The sequence below is a fragment of the Terrapene carolina genome, unplaced genomic scaffold (assembly GCF_002925995.2).
Source record: "Terrapene carolina triunguis isolate 2854851 unplaced genomic scaffold, T_m_triunguis-2.0 Scaffold789, whole genome shotgun sequence".
Taxonomy (NCBI): Eukaryota; Metazoa; Chordata; order Testudines; family Emydidae; genus Terrapene; species Terrapene triunguis.
Genome location: NW_020665140.1, coordinates 2,294,607 through 2,316,516, shown reverse-complemented (window position 1 = coordinate 2,316,516; position 21,910 = coordinate 2,294,607). Strand labels below are relative to the sequence as shown.

The window sequence follows — 21,910 nt, the reverse complement described above, 5'->3', positions numbered from 1 at the left end:
AATTAGGTCTTGGTTGCACCTGTTCTGATTTTTTCATGGTGCACATACCAGCATACTCGGTCATTTAAAGAAATGATAATGGTTTAATCCTTCCTGTTCTGCCTTTCATCAGTAGGGTTTTTTTTAGCTTTGATTATAGTCCACAAATTTCATATGAACCAAAGAGGGACTATTGAATGCTTTTTTTCCTCTGCTGCTTATCTTGAAGTTGTGTCCATTTAGCCTGTGCAATTTCACGCAGGGCTCATACAGGGTAGGGTATTGCATAAGTTTAACATAACTAGTTGACAGCAGAATTTTTCAGACCCTTTGCTTCATCCGGCCATCTGTTTGATTTGGAGGGAAAGGGACTGGAAGTGTTTGTACTGCACCGTATATTAACAAGAGTCAGATAAGTGCGCATATGAACCTTTATATTCTCCATTCATCATACAGTAGTCTGATAGCATTATGTAAATCATTGGATTACAGCACTTTCAAATGAAGTTCTGGCGCTCCCACCAATTAAAGCTGCACTGTTATTTATAGTTATTACATGAAGTCTGATGTTCTGTTTAAGTGAGCGTTAAACAGTTCAGACAGTTGTATTGTTGCTATGCACCAGAGAACCTCTGTCAAAGTGACTTTGGCACTGCTACATATCCGCCTTTTCCCCTTTGTCTTAGAAACCTTTCACTAGTGTTTGTATTCATCCATGGGTTCAGCATTGGAACATGCTATTGTTAATATAACCAGGGCAAAGTCACACTGGGATTTTCAGAAAGAAAAAGGCAGTTCTTTACCTTGCTTCAAACCTAGTTAAATATTAAACCAACCATACCAGAGAGTTTTGTGAAAGTAAATACTTAAGGCCAAACTTAATAATATAGTGCACAGTGTTATTCATTTCAGAAAAGCTAGCTACAACAATGAAAAACGGCCCCTCGGTAATAGTTTAGAAGGCGTATCATTAATTAATGGCAATGAGGGCAAAGTGAAGCCTGTTGAAATCTGAAATGTGGCTCACAGGTTCCCTTGTAGCCTTCAGAGACTCGAGATCCTTGCATGCAGCACTTCCAAGCTATTCAGATCACGGTGGAGTATTACATCCTGGGGCTTATCATCCCTCCATATTAGAGTGGCTGCATCGGCTCCATTTTATGAAAATTAAGGGGAGCCATGTGAAAGGGCAGTCAAGTACCTTAAGAGGCTTCCAGAGTTTGGCTGGGTGGTTTCATTTCCCCTCTACACTCAGAGTTCATTTGACAGGTTTGGGAGCAAAGATGTGCACCTCCAAAACCTCAGCAACCTCCCAAGGTACTTGAACACGCCCTGTCATGCGCTCTCTGTCAAATTTCAGTAATCTTTTGATTGGGTTGAACTTGTGCATTTCTCCTTTAACCTACACTGTTAGGGTCTGTTTTCTGTTTTGTTTTTTGAAACTTTCTTTTTAACTTCTTACACATTTTTGCTAGTCTAATAGTTCAATTGCCTTCTTTTTTTCTCTTTAAAGCATTGCAGTCTGATTTGCTTCAATGGGGGAAATGAGGGTATAAACGGTGACAGATATATATGTCTGACAGCAGGTGAACAGAACAAAAATCATAAAATATATTGTATAAACTACAGATAGGGCTCAAATTGATGATCAGTTCCAGATCATGCTGCAGGATGTGCTTGTATTGAATGTGCTAGCTTGGGCCTAGCTCTAGTAGTACTTGAGTGTAATTTAAGAAGACAAAAAAAGAGCTACTCTAAAAGCTATCTAGTTATAAAAAAAAGTCACAAAACAATGTTAAATAGACTTTAAAACAGGAGGCAAAAGTATAACTGGAAGGTGTTGCTTTTGTGATTGCCGCCCTTTTGCTTGATTGAACCTGGGACTTCCAGAGTTAAAAGTGTGAGATGCACATCTTGAGCTTTAAGTGCCACAGCTTTGTAGGTGGGAAGATGTAACAATTTTTATTTGTAACACAAACACTCACCAGTGGGTTACACTTCTTGTTCAAAGCATTGGAAGTTAGTTTCAAAATTCTGAAGTAAACTGCAGTTTTAATGGATTTTTGGTTATCCTTTGAGATTAGAGAGTCAAATTAACCAAAGGTATTTTGTCTATTGTTTTAAATATAGAGTCTACCTACCAACAGCTTTAAACTTCGGTTTTGCCATGATTTCTAATGAGGAAAACAATTCTTTCTGTTCTAGTTTACATCATCAAATAGGACTGCTGCTGGTACATAACAAAAAAATATTAACCCCACTGAGAGAGAGAGAGAGACACAATAGGTATTGAAACAGTGACAGGAATTTCTAAACACTACTTTGGAATTCTTTGTAAAAATATTCTTAGGCCTTATCCTGCAATCAGATCTACTGAAGTGGACCCCTGCATCCATGCAGAGTTTTGCTGTGGAGAATGGTGGCAGTTTGTATTACTGCATCCAAGACTTGTTTATGGAAACACCATTCTCTGAGGGATTAAATTTTAATTTCTCAATTTGTATCATGACCACAATCTTATTTAGGGCCTGATCTACTCCTGTTGAAGTTGAAAAGGCGTTTTACCATTAATTTCAATTGAAGCAGAATTGGGCCTTCTAATTCAGACTGATGTTATGTTGTCTTTTCCTGTCCCCTCATACGGCCATAAATTGAAGAACAGAGCACCAGTCTGAACTTTGAATTCTAAGCTTTCTTTAAAACTATTCACTGTTGTGTTTTTTGGTATTAAACTTCCAATCAAATTCATTCTTATGTCTATATATGAAAGATGCTGTGTTACATAGGATCAGTATCAGACAGGAGATGTTACCAGAACTGATAATGCTCCTTTCCTTCTTTCTTATTTGAAATAGATTTTCCCAATAATGTTGAGATTTTTCACATGCAGAGATCTTGTTTTTGACCAGAAATAACTTAAAGTTTAGTTCAATACCCACAAAAGTGGGCTTTATAATTACTGTGCATTGAGACTAAAGAAAAGGGAACATTGTGTAGGTTCATGAAGTTATAAAAAAAAATTAAAAAGCAAAAGGTTTTTCTTAAATAAACAATGAAAACAAAGTTAGCAAATGTGTTTGAATTGGCATTGTTATTTAACAGGCATCTTAAATACACATTAGCAGTGTACCAGAAGCTGTGCTGGAATTTGATTTGTGAAGAAAACAATCTTCAAAGAGATTAGTTTTTAGTATGTGTCTTTGTCTTCTTACTAGCTGGTACCTGCAAGTTAGAAGGTAAAGTACGAGGAGAGGGATGGAAAGCATCATTAATCAAAATATTTTTCTTTCATGTTTCTCAAAAGCTTTTTTCCACCTTGTTATCTGCACTTATTTGTAGGCTCAGCAGGCATTAATAATCTGAGATAAACTACAATGGAGCACTGACTTGCTCATGATAAAGTGTTTTGGAGATACAGTTTTCAGAGGTAGCCACTTTCAAGGAACACTAAATGTTCAGATGATGGATTAAGAAGTGTGATCTTTTTTTTAAAGAACTAATTTTTTAACAATTATTGACTGTCATCCGTTCTGATCTTGTTCTAATAGGTGTTATACATCAAGATTAACAGTAACATACTTGTATGAAAAAAAGAGTAACTTGTATACTATATACTACCTCAGAGGCTGGAAAGGATCCAAAAGAGTGTCAGCCTTATCTCCAAATAACCTGGCTCATGTCGGTTTATCAAACCTTAGAGTTAATTAGACAGAAAATGTGTGTGGTGTATTGGTCTTCCAATGGGGAAGGAGTAAGGAAAGTGGGTAATGAGGCCATTTTATTGGATTAATAACCAGCAAAATTGCAGTACCAAAGCCTTGGTGCCAAAACGAATTTCTCTTTCAGGTGTACTTTTTGGCCCCAGACATGTGTGAATAAGTCTTTTTTTAGTTCCAAGAAAGAGTGTATTGTGTTACCTCCCTTTTACCATTAGAAATGACCTGTTTAATTTTCTATAATATCACTGTTGCCTCAATGAGTGACTATATTAGCATATTATAGGTTCATCGTAACGCTAAGCCATTATACCACTTAAATGCTCTAGAGTGCTAAAGATCCATGCTGCTAGTCCACAGGGTAGATCCGCACTCCTCTCTAGGAGGCAGGAGAGAGACTCCCTTTATTTTTCTTCAAGATTATCAAAAGGAGTCAAGACTGCACAAACTAATCATGTTAAAATGTCTTGACAGAATTCCATCCATATATGATGACCATATGTCAGGCATGTTATTGTTACAACACACACATCACAATAAAATGTCAAGATTTCACTCTGTAATAGTGGGGGGGGGTTTCCCTCTTTTCAACTCAATTCTGTATTGAGTGGCTTTCCAGCATACAAAGTTCTGGATTGCTACACTAAAGCTACAACACAAAGCAAGTAGTGATTAGTTAGCTCTTCTCTTCCCTGTGATCACAAGTAAAAGGCTGCTGTACTACTTTTTGTCAGTGTGCTTAAGAATTAACAAACAACCAGACTTCTAAACCAAAAAGGAGTAATCACCTTAATATACTTAGCTTGCTGCAGCAATAGAGAGAGAGAAGTGGAGGACTGCTTATTCATTATCCTGAGCAACGGAAGACTATCTTCTGTGCCTTTCATATCCCCCTTTCTCTTTTTTTCTTGAAGAAAATCGTTTGTTTTTTAACTCCGCTCTTAAGTCTCCTTTGCTTTCAAGAAGTAGTGAAGATATGCACTACAGTGGAAAAAAGTTCACGCAGGATGCTAGTTTGTGATGATTAGCTTATCAGTATTAGAAAACCAAAAGGAGAAAACAGTGTATGTGACAAGGTGGTCTACTTTGCAAGCCCATCCCGAAAGGGAAATACCATCTTTGTCACTTGGAAGACCTGTTAACTAAGGGCATGTCTATCCTACATCCCTAAGTCGACCCCAGGCTCTAGCCTCCCTGTTCCCGGCTCGGAGCGGGGGGGAAGGAGGTAGGGGCAGCTGCCCGGGTTTCTCAAGTCCCAGAGCAGGAAGCTGCGGGGCAGCAGCCCAGCTGGGAGTGGAATGCTGGGGGTAGCCAGGCATTAGCTGCTCAGCTTTCTGGTCAATTTCATGGCTCCTGCATGGAGCCGTGAAATTAACAAGACCGCCAACAGCCCATGTAAGTAATGCAATGTCTGCCCAGATGCTGCGTCACCATACCTCCACTGACCTAAGCGCTATGCCTCTCGTGGAGGTGGAGTTATGTCAGTATAGTACAGCACTCACATCAGCGGGACAAGGCTGTAGTGTGTACACTGCCCTAATTAGGTCGACGTAAGCTGCCATACATCAACCTAAGTGTGTAGTGTTAGACCAGGCCATAAAAATCAGGGAATGTTTCATTGCAATAATAATTGACCAGCTGTAAACAAGGTTTCTTGTCATGGTTTATTTTAGGGAGATCTGAAAAAGGAAGAGTAGGAACTTCCTTTATACACGACTCTCCCTTCTCCCCCCCCCCCCTTTGCGATTTTTTCCCATTTTATTCTGTTGTAGCTCTCCTGCTTTGGTGATTCTTCTTTGTATTCGGCTGAACATATGTGATATAAATGAAGTGTGAATGGTACTTAATTCCCCCCACACACGCTTCTTTCCTCTAAATCACTGCAGCATTTGATTTCCAGCCTTTCCCAGAGCAAGGAGAATGAGTATGCTTTGATGCTTTAAAACTGGACTTCACTTCCTTTGGTGCAGCCATGTAATCTCTGTAGCCAAGGGTTAAAAGTTGGGCAGAAAGGGGGAAATCCTTTGTCTTTATGAATCTTTATTCTTGACCTTGTATTCCTTGACATACTTCATGCAAAGCTGTTGTCTATTTTGTAGAGCACTGATGTTTATTATAGTTGGCTACTTTTTTTAAGAAGTTTAAAAATTTGGGCATATTGCGCTCTTGCATTGTATTTGCTTAAGGTGTACAGTTGTAAATGTATTTTGGTTCATGAGCTTGACTCATTGCTGTGGTGGTGGTGGTTGAATGATTTGTTAATACAGCAGCTCTCAAAGTGATTGTTTAAAGCCTTTACAAGCCTGTATGTTTTATAATATTGAAATGAATAGAAACCCAGTATCTGAATCTGCCATTTCAAATATTCAGGCATGTTGTGGCAGTTTCACTTTGTGAGATTTCTCAATACATTTATGGGGATTCACTTTGAGAAACTTGGTGAGGGGGGAAAGATGATCAGTTGAGGAACTTGGAAAGTAAGTTTGTTTGTTTTGTGGGGGTATTAAGAATTTCTGGCATCTTTCAATTCCCTTGGCCGTAATGGCATTCTACAGATAATGAATTTTATAATTCATAAGCCACTTAAGAAAACAAAATAAATCAAATCTAAAGTGTGTATGTTCTATTACTACTTTTATCTTTTGTAACTATAAAGTCCTAGCATTGGGTCTTAAATAACTGCCCCACAGTAGGTTTAAGTACAGGTTTTGAGGTCTGATCCTTGTAGTAAGTTTCAACAGTAATAGGAGTTCCATTAATATTTAAAAGGCACACGTTTAGGCTATGTCTGCTCTTCGAGCTCAGGGCATAATTCCCGGTTTGAGGAAATGCTGCTACATTAGCTGTCATCGAGCTCCCATACTAAACATAAAGGGGAGCCGTGACAGCAGGAGGGGCTAGACACTTTGAATACGATGCTGTCTGAGAAGCTAGGTACATAGTCGGGCCGGGTGATCCCTCCTGCCACTTGTGCCGTCGCAGCTATGCTTGGTTTTTAATGCAAGAGCTCAGTCAGAGCTGGCTTAGGTATGTCTCTTTGGCTGGGAAGTACTCCCCCATCTTGAAGTGTGCACATAGCCTGAGAAGGTAAAGTAGATTTGGGGGTGAGTGGCCCCAGTGAAGTCATAGGTAGTTCTGCCACTGACCTCAGTGGTGCCAAAACGTCACTCTAGAATTCTGAAATTTGATAAAATATTTCTAATAAAATAATAATGTTATTAATCCGGGCCGAGCACTCCAGTCCGATGTGCTCAGCCACCTACAGGAATGAGTTCTTTTTGAGTGGAAATCAATTCTTTTGTGGCTCAGTCACAGGCCCCAGCTTTGCAACCACTGTAAAAAATGTCTAAGTGCTGTATGTCTCCTTAAGAAATAAGACTGAAAAAAATAAGCAGCGTTGCTAAGCTCAACCCTTGATCCTGCGAGCCTCCTTTGATACGATATCTGATACAACAATGGAAATCATTTGCACCTCTTGGAAGAGAAAACTGGCCCAGTAGCTGATGATAGTGGAGTTTATTTTTGAGTTGTTGGACAGGTAAGTATAGAATAGTGTTCTGTACAGGCAGGTCTGGTGAAGCAGTGCTAGAGGCTGTTACGGTTGATGATTACTATATGATGAATTCTCTGGCTCTGGGTGGTATTTCCTTTGCTGACATGCTATGTTGTGTGTGTCACCTCTCCCCTGTTTCCTATGAGCTCTGTCTCTTTTGTTTTGATTCTTTTTCTCAAAACTTTCTTACAACAGAAATATGTTAGCAAATGTTATTGGGTGATCGATGAATGTGGTCCTAGATTATTCTTAACGCCGTTTATTTTTTCTTATCTTATTGTACTTTTCATTTTCCATCCTACAATAAGAAAGTCACTGTTTTTTTAAAGAACTTGTTGTTCTTAAATGTCAGCAATTGTAGGTTTAGTATCGCCTAGATGAAGGAAAGGTATTCCTCCTGGTTTGTTATTTCATCAGTTAAAAAATGTGAACAATGAAAGCATTGACGATGATCATTATTGGTGGTGCACCCTACCCAAAGAGCACATTATCGATGACATTGGAAAACTAATTGATAGAGCTGTTTACTGAGTAATTTGGCACATTTCTGTAATAATTAAATCTAATTTTGGATTTACTGCCTAGCCACCTGATGAGAAATCCCAAACCATGTTGGTTGACGTTGTCAGAACCAAGTACTACATTTTTTAAAAATTTATTCAAAGAATTTCTCAGGACACTTGCACAAAAACTGGAGGCTGACTTGAGCCTACAAATAATGCCTCTGCCCCATATCTGTACCTCCATCTACCTCCAGGCAGCTAGACTTGCCATTGGTTCTCCTTTTTCTCAGGTAGTGATGGAGGGAGGACTTCTGAGATTGAATTTTGCAAGATGAATTCAGGAATAGTGTGTAACTCCCAATCTCACTGTTTCTTTCTTTTTCTTTTCATAGACCACCACTAACTGGTGATCCGTTGTCCCCACCACCTGCATCTCCTCTGCCTGAGGGCCCCAGGATGGAAGAGGTCCATGGAAAAGATAATATTGTTGGTTGTATTATCATTTCCATGTAAACTCCACATGGTGGATGGGTGACAATAAGCATTTCCTTACACCCACAGGTCCACCCAGTCTACACATCCTCCCCTGTCCAGCTCGTAGAGGAGCAGGTCACCATTAGTGTGGTCTGAAGGGGGTAGGATAGGATATGGTATTGCAGCCCTCTTCCCTTTTCACCTTCTGAGTGGGACAGTAGAAATCTGTGGAAGGGTCAGGGGGCATGGGACAATGAACTCAGTGTTACCAATTCGCACAATTTTATCATGAGACTCCGTGATGCTTTGCATTTTTTTGTAAAGCTCAGCTTCTGGAAGCAAGTTATGATGCGAGAATCTCAGCTTTCATATTTTTAAAAACCATTCTGATTTCAGAAATGCCTTAAAACCTGATCCTAGTACATCTAAAAGTTCAGAAACCTGCTGCCTATTAATTTCATTTGGTGACCCCTAGTTCTTGTGTTATGAGAAGGAGTAAATAACACTTACTTATTTGCTTTCTCCATACTAGTCATGATTTTAGAGACCTCTATCATAGCCCCCCTTAGTCATCTCTTTTCCAAGCTGAAAAGTCCCAGTCTTAATAATCTCTCCTCATACAGAAGCTGTTCCATACCCCTAATCATTATTGTTGCCCTTTTCTGAACCTTTTCCAATTCCAATATATCTTTTTTGAAATGAGACAACTACATCTGCACATAGTAATCAAAATGTGGACATACCATGGATTTATATAGAGGCAATATGATATTTTCAGTCTTCTTATCTATCCCTTTCTTAATGATTCTCAACATTCTTTTTTTTTTTGCTTTTTTGACTGCTGCTGCACATTGAGTGGACACTTTCAGAGAACTATCCACCATTACTCTAAGATCTTTCTTGAGTTGTAAGATGTATGTAATGCTGTTTTGTCACTGCTCATATATTTGTAATCTTGGCTTCAGCCTGATCGATCCAAAGCACAGTGAGATCTTAACATGTCACATGTTCTGTAACCTGATTGCTCCATTAGGTCCAATTTTATCCTTTCCCACTTAATTGAAAACCATTCTGTTTCCCAGAAATGTTAGCCTGGTGGGTAATGTTAATGTTGGTTTGGTGCTTTTGGTGGCTAGTCACCCACCAGATTGAGTGAAAAGAGTAAACTGGATCCATCACGTTACCCTGTTGCTATATATATATATATATATATATATTTATTTTTTCAGCATCATGTATGTACTGTGCATATTTTACACACACAAATTCAGGTATTGAACTGAGCTCTTTTCACTTGTATACCTGTTTATTGAGGTTGACGCAGTATAGAGACAGTATTCAAAATACTTTTTACTCTATTTTCCATAGCTCCTGCAAGTGGATGGACATCAAACAATATGACACCGTCTGGTGCAACTGCACCAAGCGATAAGTCTGTGACACAGCCTCAACTAACAGAGCAAGACACTTTGGTGCAGAGAGCAGAGCATATTCCAGCAGGAAAGCGTACTCCTATGTGTGCTCAGTGTAACCAGGTCATTAGGTTTGTACTCCTTTTAATGATCATTTTATCCTAAAATCTTTCTGACAACATAACCTTGTTTTGTTTTGTTTTAATTATTTAGTCCCAAATGCTTTGGGGCTGCATTTCAGTATAACAAGATTCGGTGTTATATACCCTTTTCATGCATGAAATCCACATGATTCATTGTAAAAAAAATTAGCCTGGACCTGGTGATACAGGAAGCAAATGTGGAAGCTAGTATATGCTCTCAATAGTCATGGGTGCTTTTAGAACCCGTTTTACTGAAAATTGGAATGTTGACTGGGACGTGGCAAAAATAAAACCTAAACCAAATAAACAAGTTGTGACAAAATCAAACATTCATTCAATCAGCCCCAGAAGATTAACAAGTCGAAAGGCAAATACAGGATGATACACAAATCAAATAAGGAATAACCAGTTTTGAATGATACTTGGTAAGCCAGAACAATTAAATGAAAAGAGGAGGAAACGTAAGATACTCCCACACATAAGAAGAAATGTCACATTTTAATTATTGCTAGGACTATAGTAATAGTTTTTCCCCGCCCCAGTATCAGATCTTGAAATCTGTCCAATCATAATCTAGGGCTAACCATCATGCACTTGATTGTTAGTGTCTAGTGACTTTGAGTTGTATAATATGGATGGAAAGAAATTTCACCGTGACACGTTTTTTGACTGAGATTAAGCTAAATAAATTCCATTCACTTCAGTGATGTAATGATGGGTTTTAATATATAGCCAGTGATTTCTTCCAATTAGCTGATGGGTCTCTCTCCAAACGACAGTAAATGTAAAAAGGACTACCTCACGTGAATGTGTGAACCTTCCTGGTATTCCTTCCGTAAGGAGGGGAGAAGGGTGAATTTCCTAAGAGCTAGGTCATGATCTTGGATTAAAAAAAAAATTCTTAATGTGTGGTGTGGTGTGTTGGGCAAATTTTAAAAAATAACCCTCCCCCCGCCCTCCCCCACACACACACACACAAAAAAGCTGTCACTTACCTGGGCTGCTCAAGCTCATAAACCCAGGAAAATAATTTACCCCAATGGTGAGTCTGTTATAGGTCCCCCTCTTATTTTGACCTATTAATTTATTAACCGTATTTTCAGCTATAGAAGTAAACAAAATTGAGAATGCACTGTAATTTTCAGCATGGTTGAGCCAACAGGCTACCTTGATCAGAATTGGATACTTTTTCTGAAAAGCTAATTTTAAATAATTACCTCTACTTCATATATATATATATGTCTCAAAATATAATAGGAAATCAACTTTTCTCTATTGTAGTCTGTTGACTGTACTGCATCTTTATATCATGATTTGGGATCCAAGTCAAAAAACTGAGACAGCTCCGTAATCATATGCTGGGATGTATACAACTGAATTGAATTCCACTTTTTGACCCATTAGCTTTCCACTCTGATAGTTTCCTATCTGATCATTTAACATTAGGTTAACTTTAGACTAATCAGTAGTAACTGAAGTGTGGTGAGATACACTGGAAGGATTTATTTTTAAATGATTTCTTTGCTATTTTTATTAAATAATCAAGGCATTAAAATGAGTAATCTGGTAATTTTCTTATAGCAATAATGAATGAAATATGTGCACATGTTCTAATTCAAACAGAGATAGGCATTCATTCCGATTCAAATTTTATGCTGCACTATAAAAACATAAAATGTATGTGCTCACAAGTCTGATGGGTGCAATTAAAAGGATGTATTGAAAAGTTTAGCCTCTAAGACCATGTATCATTTAACTATCTCATTACCTGGCTGATAGAAATTTCCAAATGGATCAGGATATAGTGAATTACATGCAGAAAGCCAAGCATGCCAGTCTTCCACAGCTGTAGTTATTTTGTTTTTAAGGTGTAGCACTATAATCTCTCACTTGAGAAACTGCAGCTCCCTTTAAATTGTTGCTGGTTTAGCAGACATTATTGTTGCTTTATCTACACCAGTGGCTCTCACGCTCTAATCAGGAGAACCAGATGGTCACATGGTGCTTTTTCACCTTGTTTCCAGCTGCTAAATCTCATTACATGGATTTAAACATACATTAAACGCTCTCCTAATATTACGTAGCTTGCCGTATTCTTGGAGCAGGGACTGTCTTGTAACATGAATATGCAGCTCACTGGGGCTTTGGTGTATGGGCCTAGGTACTACTGCAAGACAAATAATTTGGATGTAAAAAGTTGCTGTAGTTACCATATGGATGATGATTGATCACAAATGAAATGGGTGATGAGCTACATAACTGAACTGGAGAATGTGTGCTCTGTGAAACAATCTCTGTTAAGATGCAGTCCACACAAGGAAAAAAATGCCCTGGTCAACAGCACTTACACCATCACCTACTGTAGATTTTGTGTGGCAGATACCTCCTTAATAAATTGATTGGTATTGCGACCCAGCATGCCAGGTTGCCACACCAGTCACTCAAATTTGTCATAACACAGGGGCTGCCAGGCCTAATCTGAGTGGCGGTCGCAACATCACTCCCTCAAATTTGGAGGGGATGGGTGTAGGGGCTAATGGGCCTGGGGAGATCAGGTTGCTGGTGGAGTGGGGTGCCTGAGAGGGGAAGAGAAGGGTCAGGTGGAGTTGGGGGAGCAAAATTATGCCACCCCCACACTTAAATGGTGCTTTGCACCCCTTGAATTATAATGCATCTTAAAGTGATGGGTTCTGTTTTCCCACATGTGTGCAGGGGACTTGCATATCTAACTTCCTTTTTCATTAGTGCTAAATATTTCTTACATAAATCCCACGTATTCTGGTGGAAGGATTAGTTCCTGTGATGCTGGATTAAACAACCTTCTGGACATGAATAAAAATATGGCAGTTGCAGTTCAATTTGCATGCCATTTTCAGTTTTAAGTTTATTGCTACTGGGATTTATTTTAATTAGAGGAAAAGCTGGCTAGTCACGCTTACGTGGCACGTGGGTATAGCACAGAGTAATTGTACCATACGATATTTCAGTCTGACCACTATTTATCTGCCTTTCAACAGACAGTTGTATATCAATTCAGATTATTCGGGTGCTTTTTATAGGCCAAGCTTTCATATCTTCAAATGCCAACAGAGTTCTTAAGAACAAGGATAATTTCATGTCAAGATCAACTGACAGTACAGTAATCAGTATACTGAGTTCACCCAACATTCTCACGCTACAGTGGTTTGGGAAGATTGCGATAGCTTTTGGAGTTCAAGTTTTAACATAATTACAGTTCATGCCCTTAGTGGCAGCATTACCTATGAAAAGGTAGGAGCAAGATCAAGTGACATTCCATTGTACACCTGTTTTGCAGCCAAAATGCACTGTAGAGTTGGTTACTTTACACTAAGGCATAGAGTAACCATGGCTTGTCAAGCCAAAAAAATTGAGACATCTTATAACTTTTTAATTTATTCTCTTAATTATTGATATGTTTATCTTCCACAGACTTCAACATTTTCCGAGGTTTCATTAGATAAACTTTTTTCTTTCTTTGCATAAAAATAACCAAACCAAACACAAGCTATATTTTCTGTTTAAAATACCTATGTAATGTTTGTAATGAGGCTCCGACAGACTTTTAATTGATAGCTCCCAAGGACTTCAGGAACTCAGTAAGTCTCTTAATATCAAGATGCTGAACTGGCTGTCACTTGGAAATCCAAATTTGTATCCCTTGGGTCTCCACATAATATATTCTTAGGTGTGTGTGACAAAAGATTTATTTTTAAGATCTATTTTCACAGAGTTGAATTATTTTGAAGGGGCAAGTGGCAAAATTCAGAGTACCATTTTTGTTGGTTTCTTATATATAAGAATACATATCATGGAGTTTGCCAGTGACTGGAAAAGACGAAATGTTTCTTATGTTTTTTGGATGGCCAGTCTGTTAACTATCAAGCGATTGACCAACTGAGCAGATGTGAAAATCCTTTCCATCTCCCCACCACTAAATTCCTCTGTTGGCTTGATAGTGCAGTACAATGCACATTGATCACCTAGATAGATAGAGCTGGCGCACCCCAGGAATATACTGACATTGTTGTATCTAGTTATAGTGTCAAAATAGTGCTTATTTTCTGGTAAGCCTTTACTTCTCCTTTTTATACTGCTTACGTATAGTTTACTTTTATACTGCTTATTTATAAGCAATATAAAAGTGGCTGCCTACTTTGCACATGCAGTGATCCTTGCAGGGTGCCGAACGAGTAAATAGTTGGCTGAGCATACGTTTCTACCTCCAGCTGTAGGGTTTGCACACCTAGTCTACACAGTCATGTTTGAAAATTGGGCCTGAAGTCCTTAGCGCCTCAAAATGGCCTATAACTAGGGCTCACTCAAAGCAAACTGTGGCTTGTGGGACTGCCCTTGATTTTCATGATGGAGTGGGTGATGGTTTTATAATAAATACGACCTACAAAATTTGACCTCTTGAGTTATAACTCCCTTTTAGGTCCAGTGGTAAATGAATACCTTTCATTACTGCAAGCGCTCAGTAGTTTTTGATGAAACAATTTAAGCCATGCAAAGATCAGGAACGCCTCCAAAATTCAGAATATCACATCTTTGTCTACTTTGCAATTATTATTTTTTTCTGTCCTTTGGGGTTTTCTTTTTGGGGTTTTGGGTGTGATAAAACTTCTAACATGTTTAAACAGTGACCCAGTTAGAAGTATGTTTTTTTTTTTTAAGGCACGTTTCTGAACATACGTATATAGCGAGTACAAGCATAGTGATGGAAACACTTGAATCCTAAGAGACACTGTGCAGTCTGTTACCATATTTGTCTTGGGCCCATTGGGAGGGAAAACTGCTTAGATACAATTTTATACCATTTCCTGTCCACCTGGATTCCAGCACACTATCTGGAATGGTTAGCCTAAAAAATGTCAAAACTGTGGAGAGCTAAATATAACAGATGTTGAGGTCCCTCTCCTGCTTTTATTAGAATACTTTCCTTCCACTTTGCAACTATCCAAGCCTATCATTTTAGTACAGACAAACAGAAACTTGATCCTACTGGAGCTAGCAGAACCTCTTCAGTGTCAGTCCTGTTAATGAATGCGTTAAATTAGCCTGTGCTGACACTGTGAGAAGAGAGCGCTTTGTTGTACACAAGAACTTGTATTGTTTGATCTGTACATAACTGAAAGGGCATTGATGTAAAAAGGTGCTTGTACAGAGGCTGAAGGGTATCAGGTTAGGTCAGCGTTTGCACTATTTAGGCATCCACAAGGGAATCTGGAGTTTGATGACTACACTAATTCTGTCTTCCAGGTTCAGTGGAAACAATCTTTGGAAAATTGTTCCTATTTCTCCAGTGGTCAAATATAGTCAAGCAATAACTTTGTAAATTTAACTAAATTTTGTTCCTTTTTCAAGATGATCCATGAGCCATTTTAAATATACTTTAGTCCCGTTTCCTTTGCTCTCCTCTCCTGTTTGTGTTCCATCAAGAAAACAAATAAATGAGGGAAATGAAAAGAATTATCCACAGCTTCTTTCGATGAATTTCCCCGTGTTCTACTGCCCATTTGTCTTCCCATCCTGCAGAAACCCTACCCTAGCAAGCTAGTTGGAAGAATTCATCCCCATTGTTCTCCCTACCTTCCCTAATTACTTTGTTGGTAAGAAAATCTTGCCATTTTATACAAAAAATGTTCTATTCCTTCCTTAATGCCTTTTAATATTTGGAATCATTGTGGTTCTCATTTACATTGTGTGTGGGGTTTTTGTTTGTTTTAAGTTTTGGTGCAGGACAGAGTGCAGTGTATTGAGCATGGTCAGAACTAGGTTAAGTACGGCAGCAAGGTACACGATAATCTTCCAGGATTGCAGAAAATAAAGGTATGCTAAGAGACAGATGAGCCTAAACCACAAAGTTTTGTTCCAGACCCAGATTTCCTCAAAGTTTTTGCATATGGTTTGAACTTAGTCTCAAATCAAAACCTATCTTTGCTAAAACAAATTTGTGAGTATCAAAAGAAATAATGATAGAAATTAACCTCTTTAAATATGTTTCAAAATGAATATAAATGTAACTGTGTAAGGGAGAGCTTTATAAGTATATTCTGGCAAAAATTAATTTGCTTGTAGACTGGGTTGTTTTGTTCAAAAGCATAATTGACTTATCCAAATGAATATTTTACAAGTACGTTTGCATTTCTCAAATGATAATGGCTTGACTTTTCCCCTTCTGGATGCAAAATGTTCTTGCCATAATTGGCTGCTGGAGAAAACTGCTGTCTCTCACCTGGAACAGACTCTCAGAATAAGGAAATTTTATTGTATTTTTGTCTTTTGAGAAACTGATCGTATCTGTCTTGACTTCTTTGTGGAGTCAAATCTATTTTAACCTTTGCAACCTTGATACAGATATATCAACAATTTTTTTTCAGTACATACTAATTTTAAATTAAATATATTTTGCTATGGGTAGAAATAGTTTGGAACATAATGAGATCTTATAAAATAGTAACCTTTTTTCTAGCAATCACTTTAGTGTTATGGCACTATATCTAATGGATTTCAAAATAAGATGTGAAATTAAAGCCATTAGTGTTTATTGTGAACAAAGATCATTCCAGGCATTATTGGAATATAGTGAAACTGGCACAGAATTATTCAGCGTTTTATTGGAGATTGTTGTAGGTAAGAGATGTCAGCCAGCAATGGTTTGTAGTTTGTACTAATGTTACATGGGTAATTTGGATAGGCGTTTGCAGTTGTCTGTGTTGCCCCCCGTAGTTGCACTGCATTGGCTAAACTAGTCCTTTCTCCTTTAACCAGGGGACCTTTCCTGGTGGCTTTGGGGAAATCCTGGCATCCAGAGGAGTTTAACTGTGCTCACTGCAGAACCTCTATGGCTTACATTGGGTTTGTGGAAGAGAAGGGGGCTCTCTATTGCGAGATCTGCTATGAGAAGTTCTTTGCCCCTGAATGTTCTCGATGCCAGAGGAAGATACTTGGAGTAAGTAATCAGACTGTGTGTGCATGGTTTAAATTAGTTTTTTTTTTAAAGGTGAATATTAACCACAACCTTTTCCTCATTTTTGTAATGAGAATAGTTGCTGTTAGGGAACACTTTATTGCAGATTAAGCTTTTTTTTAACTTACAGGGCATCTCACATGTCCCTTCTAGAACTCTGAAATCCCCTTTTCATAGCCAAGTTCTCCTCCTGAAGATTCACTCTGTAGCACCACTACAGCTGTCATCAGATAGGCTGCAGTTCTATATTCTAGTCCCATGGCAATAATGGACATTACCAGTTTATCTCCAGCACTGTTTGAGGAGAGACATTGCAGCCTCCCCCTTGCAGGAAACCTGGACCCCAGGCCTTTCTTCTGGCTTTGCCTCTTTGGAGTTAATCTTCTCTTTCCAAGTGACCCATCGGTAACTGCTGCAGTTCTTCGATTGTCTTAAGTGAAAGGATATTTTATTAGTGGTTTTTCACAGAATTAACGAAATAATTGTAAAATATGTAAAAATGACTATGCCTAGCTGAGTACTACAGAACATGTCATTTGTCTGGCACTAGGCATAAGATTAAAATATTGAAATGTTCCCTCTAGTATGGCAGGTAGAAAAGCCCTTGCTCCTCTCACAGCCTAAAGTTTCCAGTTCCAACCATTTGATCCAGAAGGATAAGAGTCTGTTCCCCAGTGTAGCTGGAAATGCTGAGCATACATCTCTTTGCTTTAGCCGTCCAAGTTTCAAGTCACATTTGGCATTACATCATCTTTCAAAACCTAACAAAATTGTCATAATGTCATTTGTGATGTCCTCTGATTAACATTCCTTTATCTTCATGAATATTAATTTATATTTGTCTGAAATCAGTGGGACTACTCACACAGTAAGGTGCTACTCAACGTGAATAAGGGTCTCAAAATCTGTTTGGGGACCCTAGCAGGGGGCCGGGGTATTGTTAAGCTTGTTGAACTTCAGCTCTGCATGTGTCCTCCAGAGTACTGCAAGAGTATCTCTGAAATGATGGAGTAACCAAATTGATCTTGGCTTTGGGGGTTTTTGTTGCTTTAATTTTTTACAGCTGCCAAAGACTTGAAATAACACGTCGATAGTGTTGAGATGATAATTTAAACAGTTCTTCATCAGAGATGAAGAGAGTGACACACATTTATTAAAAATGCAGCAGTTTATAATGCATGTCAGCAAAAAATAATGCTCATGTTAATTTATTTAATAAGATCCTCAAGTAACGTTGCAGAGAAAGCATGAAAACAGTGTTTTTTAAAACAGTACAGAACATCACTTATTAATACCCCTTTTTCTTATCCCCTCAGGAAGTAATCAATGCTTTGAAACAAACTTGGCATGTTTCCTGTTTCGTATGTGTGGCCTGCCATAATCCCATTCGCAATAATGTCTTCCATTTGGAAGATGGGGATCCCTATTGTGAGACAGGTGAGCAGCGACAAAACCACCAATGTTTTCGGTAAAACAAAACAAACCATTTCACTTTGACAGAAGCTTTCCAACTAGTTCTCATAACCATGTATTTATTTCAGCTTATCCAACAAACTAGCACCTTTGAATCTGGGGTTGGATTTTGCCACAGTGAAATCAGTTGGAATTTAGTCATTGACTTCATTAGGAATAGGCTCTTTGTCGTAGTTTCATTTAGTCGCTGTTCTTGCTAAGTTCCCAGATGTAGGTATAGATAACACAACAAAACGCTAATTCTAAAGAGGTTTTCATGTTGGTTTTTATGAGAATCAGTATCTCTTCATTCACTTGAAACAGGGATTAAACGAGCAAATAATACGGGAAGTAGTGTGTGTTACTCTGAGTAGTCCTACTGAAGGGAATAAGGCTGCTGCTGGTAGTAAGTTATCTGCGCAGGAGGAAGTGTTTTGCAGGATCAAGAATAACATTTGTAGAACACAAGCTTAAGATCAAAAAGGCTAGTAGGAATAAAAATACAGTGATTTGATTATAGCTCTTGAAAATCGAAAGACCAGTATTAATGTGAAAAACAGTCTTCTTTGAACTTCCTTTTTTCACATTTTCGGCCAAACCATTTCCTTGAAGGAGTGAATAATTTCATTTATTTTCTTTGCTTTCCTAGTTTGTTTAAAACTTTCCACATTGATTCCCTCTGTAGGAAAGAAATGGCTGGTATTTATAATAAACATTTACAAAATGTGAAAGAAATCATCGACAAAAGGTTCAATGTTGTGTGTTTTTTCTTGCATGGTATTTAAATCCATATTAGAAATGTCATCAGTGGGCAGGGGTGAAAGTAACTGAGGACAGTTACTGGTACGGGGGTGGCTCTGGCCCCCAGAAGGGGCGGGGCCTTGCGTGGAAGGGGTGGGGCTGGGGGGTCAGCATCCCCCAGCCAGCCCTTGGCCCGCGCTGCCCGGGGCTCCCGTGTTGATTTAAAGGGCTTGGAGCGCTCCGGACCCCCGGGCCCTTTTAAATCGCCAGCCCCAGGGCAGCTGCTCCCTTTGCCCCCCCCTCCCGCCCATCAGCGGCCAGGGAGGCCAAAAGGGGCAGGGACCTTAAAGCACTGCAGGGTCCTTTGCCGCAGCAGCGCTTTTAACATTGCTGCGTTCCCCCCGCCCCCCATCGGCGGCCCCGCCAACGGGAGGGTACAGCAACATTAATGCGCTGCCGCAGCAAAGGACCATCCTTAAAGTGCTGCCGCAGCAGCGCTTTAATGTCCCTGCCCCTTCCCTTCCCCCCAACCCCCCCATCGGCAGCTCTGCCGGTACGGACCCTACCAGCAGGGCCGCCGACGGGGGAGGAGTGGAGGGAAGGGGCAGCAATGTTAAAGCACTGCTGTGGCAGTGCTTTAAGGATGATCCTTTGCCGCGGCAGCTGGGTATGGGCCGGTGCGGGTTCTTACCGGTACAGAGTACCGGCCCATACCGGCTCACTTTCACCCCTGTCAGTGGGGCCTTTTCATGGTATTCCCCCCTCTTCCGCGCCCCCCCCCCCCCGTAATGTACAGTGTGATTTCACTAATAGGAGATTTGGGTGAGTAGCTTAGGCAGGAGAGAGTGAAAAGCAGATTGATTGGGAAGAGACCTGGGGTGAACCTTGTCTCCACTCAAGTAATGGCAAAACTCTCATTGATTTCACCGGAGCCAACACTTCAGCTTTCGCTGGCGGCAGAGTTGTTTGGAGTAATAGAAACAGTGAAGGGGAGATAAAGGTCAGCATGGCAAAGGAAGATCATCAAAAATTCTGCTGCCAGGGTTGATTTGGTGATGTGGAGGAGAGGAGTACACACTAGTCTCCCCGTAAGTCTCAGAAGTACTGTAGCATCTTGCTCCTGTTGAATCATGGGGGTATCCTAAGGAATAGAATATTGACACTTGACAAGACTACTCATCTATCACAGTGATGTGAAATGTCATCCTCTGGGAGTCTGAAGTCCCTAAACTTGGAAATACTTGACAGTCTCTAAATAGAGTGATCAAAACTATTATTAAAGTAATCAATAACTCACTCCGAGGTGGAGAATTCATGACCGCATTTGTTCTGTTAATACTGAATTCTTGCTCCTACTATCAAGTGATCCTCCATGTTACGCAATGCATTGATTTGTGCTACTTTACAAGCCTTCCCAGCTCAAATGCTCACTCTTCTGAACTACAGGCAGATAGATATTGGAACACGATGCCTTTACTATCAGTATGACACATTTGGTAGTAATCTTACTTGTGAGCCATAAGGTTTGTTAGTACAAGTTAGCTTTGACACATGCTGAGGCTGCAGGTACTACTGTCAGGACCGGGGTGGCAGTGCAATGTAGTAAAAATACTGGGTTTCTAATGAGGTGTTAAACTGAGGGATTGGCTGAGCAATCGGTATTAACTTGCTGAACGTAGAGCACTTTCAAATACTTCTGTGGGAAGAACACTGCATAGAAGAAACTGTTACACCACAGTTTCTGGAGGGTGAAAGGGAAAGAAAGCTGAAGCCTTCCATTCTGCCTCTGCTACTGCTCTCTTTCGTCCGAAGGAAAGCCTGTAACTTTTTGACATTGTAAGCAGGAGCCAAGTTAAACAGGGCTTGGACTATTTTAAGCATGACAGATGCATTGAAGCAATATGTTTGTGACACGAGGGTCACAGTCAAGATTTACAGGTCCTGTGAGATGGAGAAGAGCTGTACTATTTGATGTTTTTACCAACTTCACCCCCCCACACACACTTATTTTTTCCCAGCATCAAAATCCCGGACTAATTAAAATGATACATCCCTCTTGCCACTGTCAGCCAGTGAAGGGCTTTACTGCTCCAATGTTTGTGCTCACAACCTATTTTTAATAGTCATGTTTTAGAGGCTCCAAAGGAGAAATCTGCCCCTTTGGCTTTTCACATGTGCAAAGGCACCTGTTGGCTCTGAGTTCTCCAGCAGGCATTAGAGACACTCAGCAAGTCCATGTTGCCTAGTAGAGAAACAAAATCTACTTTCACACTGCTTGCCACTCCTTCCCGGGCTCCCTAAGAACAGTCCTCAGACATCTCCTCTCCTTCAGTGCCACAATATTACCAAAAAGAATGAAGTCTGAAATTCCAGTATAGCTGTCACTTTGTCTAATTCATCTAATGGAAACTTAGTATTCCATGACACATGGTACTTTTGGCATCATGATGCAGTGATCCAAAACCCATTAAAGCTACCTCACTGTTCATGTTCTGGGCCTGAACATTTATTTTTTTCCTTACACTTGGCTGTTGGGGGTGGGGAGGAGGAATGGGTCTGAAATAAAAGAAAACTTAAACTAATTCAGGGTGAAAGTTGGCCCTGTACAGCAGAGCAACAAAACATAGGTCATAAATGATGCATATCATATGAGATGGACCTCTGCACAGAGGTGAGTTTCACTCTTTGAGAGGAGACTTTCAGAGCCAATACTGACCTTCATATATTTTAAGATGTTGGTGAAATGCACATTATATTATAATGAACATACAACAGGATCCAAACTTAAGTGTGAGTGCTGTTGTATTGGAGTGTAGGTTAAAGATACTCATTTAAGAAGGAAATACACCTAGTGCCGAGGGCCAGTGTGAGGCCTATGCACCACGTAAAGTCTCAAAATAGGGATTGAGTGGGACTTAAGTAGTGCATAGACCTTGTTCTGGCCCT

At 39.6% G+C, this 21,910-nt stretch overlaps 1 protein-coding gene across 2 annotated transcripts in view; it reads left to right on the top strand.

Annotated features, from left to right (window-relative positions):
* Positions 1-21,910, top strand: part of PDLIM5 (PDZ and LIM domain 5) — a 180,204-nt gene that overhangs the window by 154,391 nt on the left and 3,903 nt on the right. For both annotated transcript variants that reach the window (XM_026660499.2, XM_026660498.2), the window contains 3 exons: positions 9,594-9,768; positions 16,573-16,753; positions 18,088-18,208. In XM_026660499.2, the coding sequence (XP_026516284.1) occupies positions 9,594-9,768; positions 16,573-16,753; positions 18,088-18,208 (477 nt within the window). The remainder of the gene's footprint in view (positions 1-9,593; positions 9,769-16,572; positions 16,754-18,087; positions 18,209-21,910) is intronic.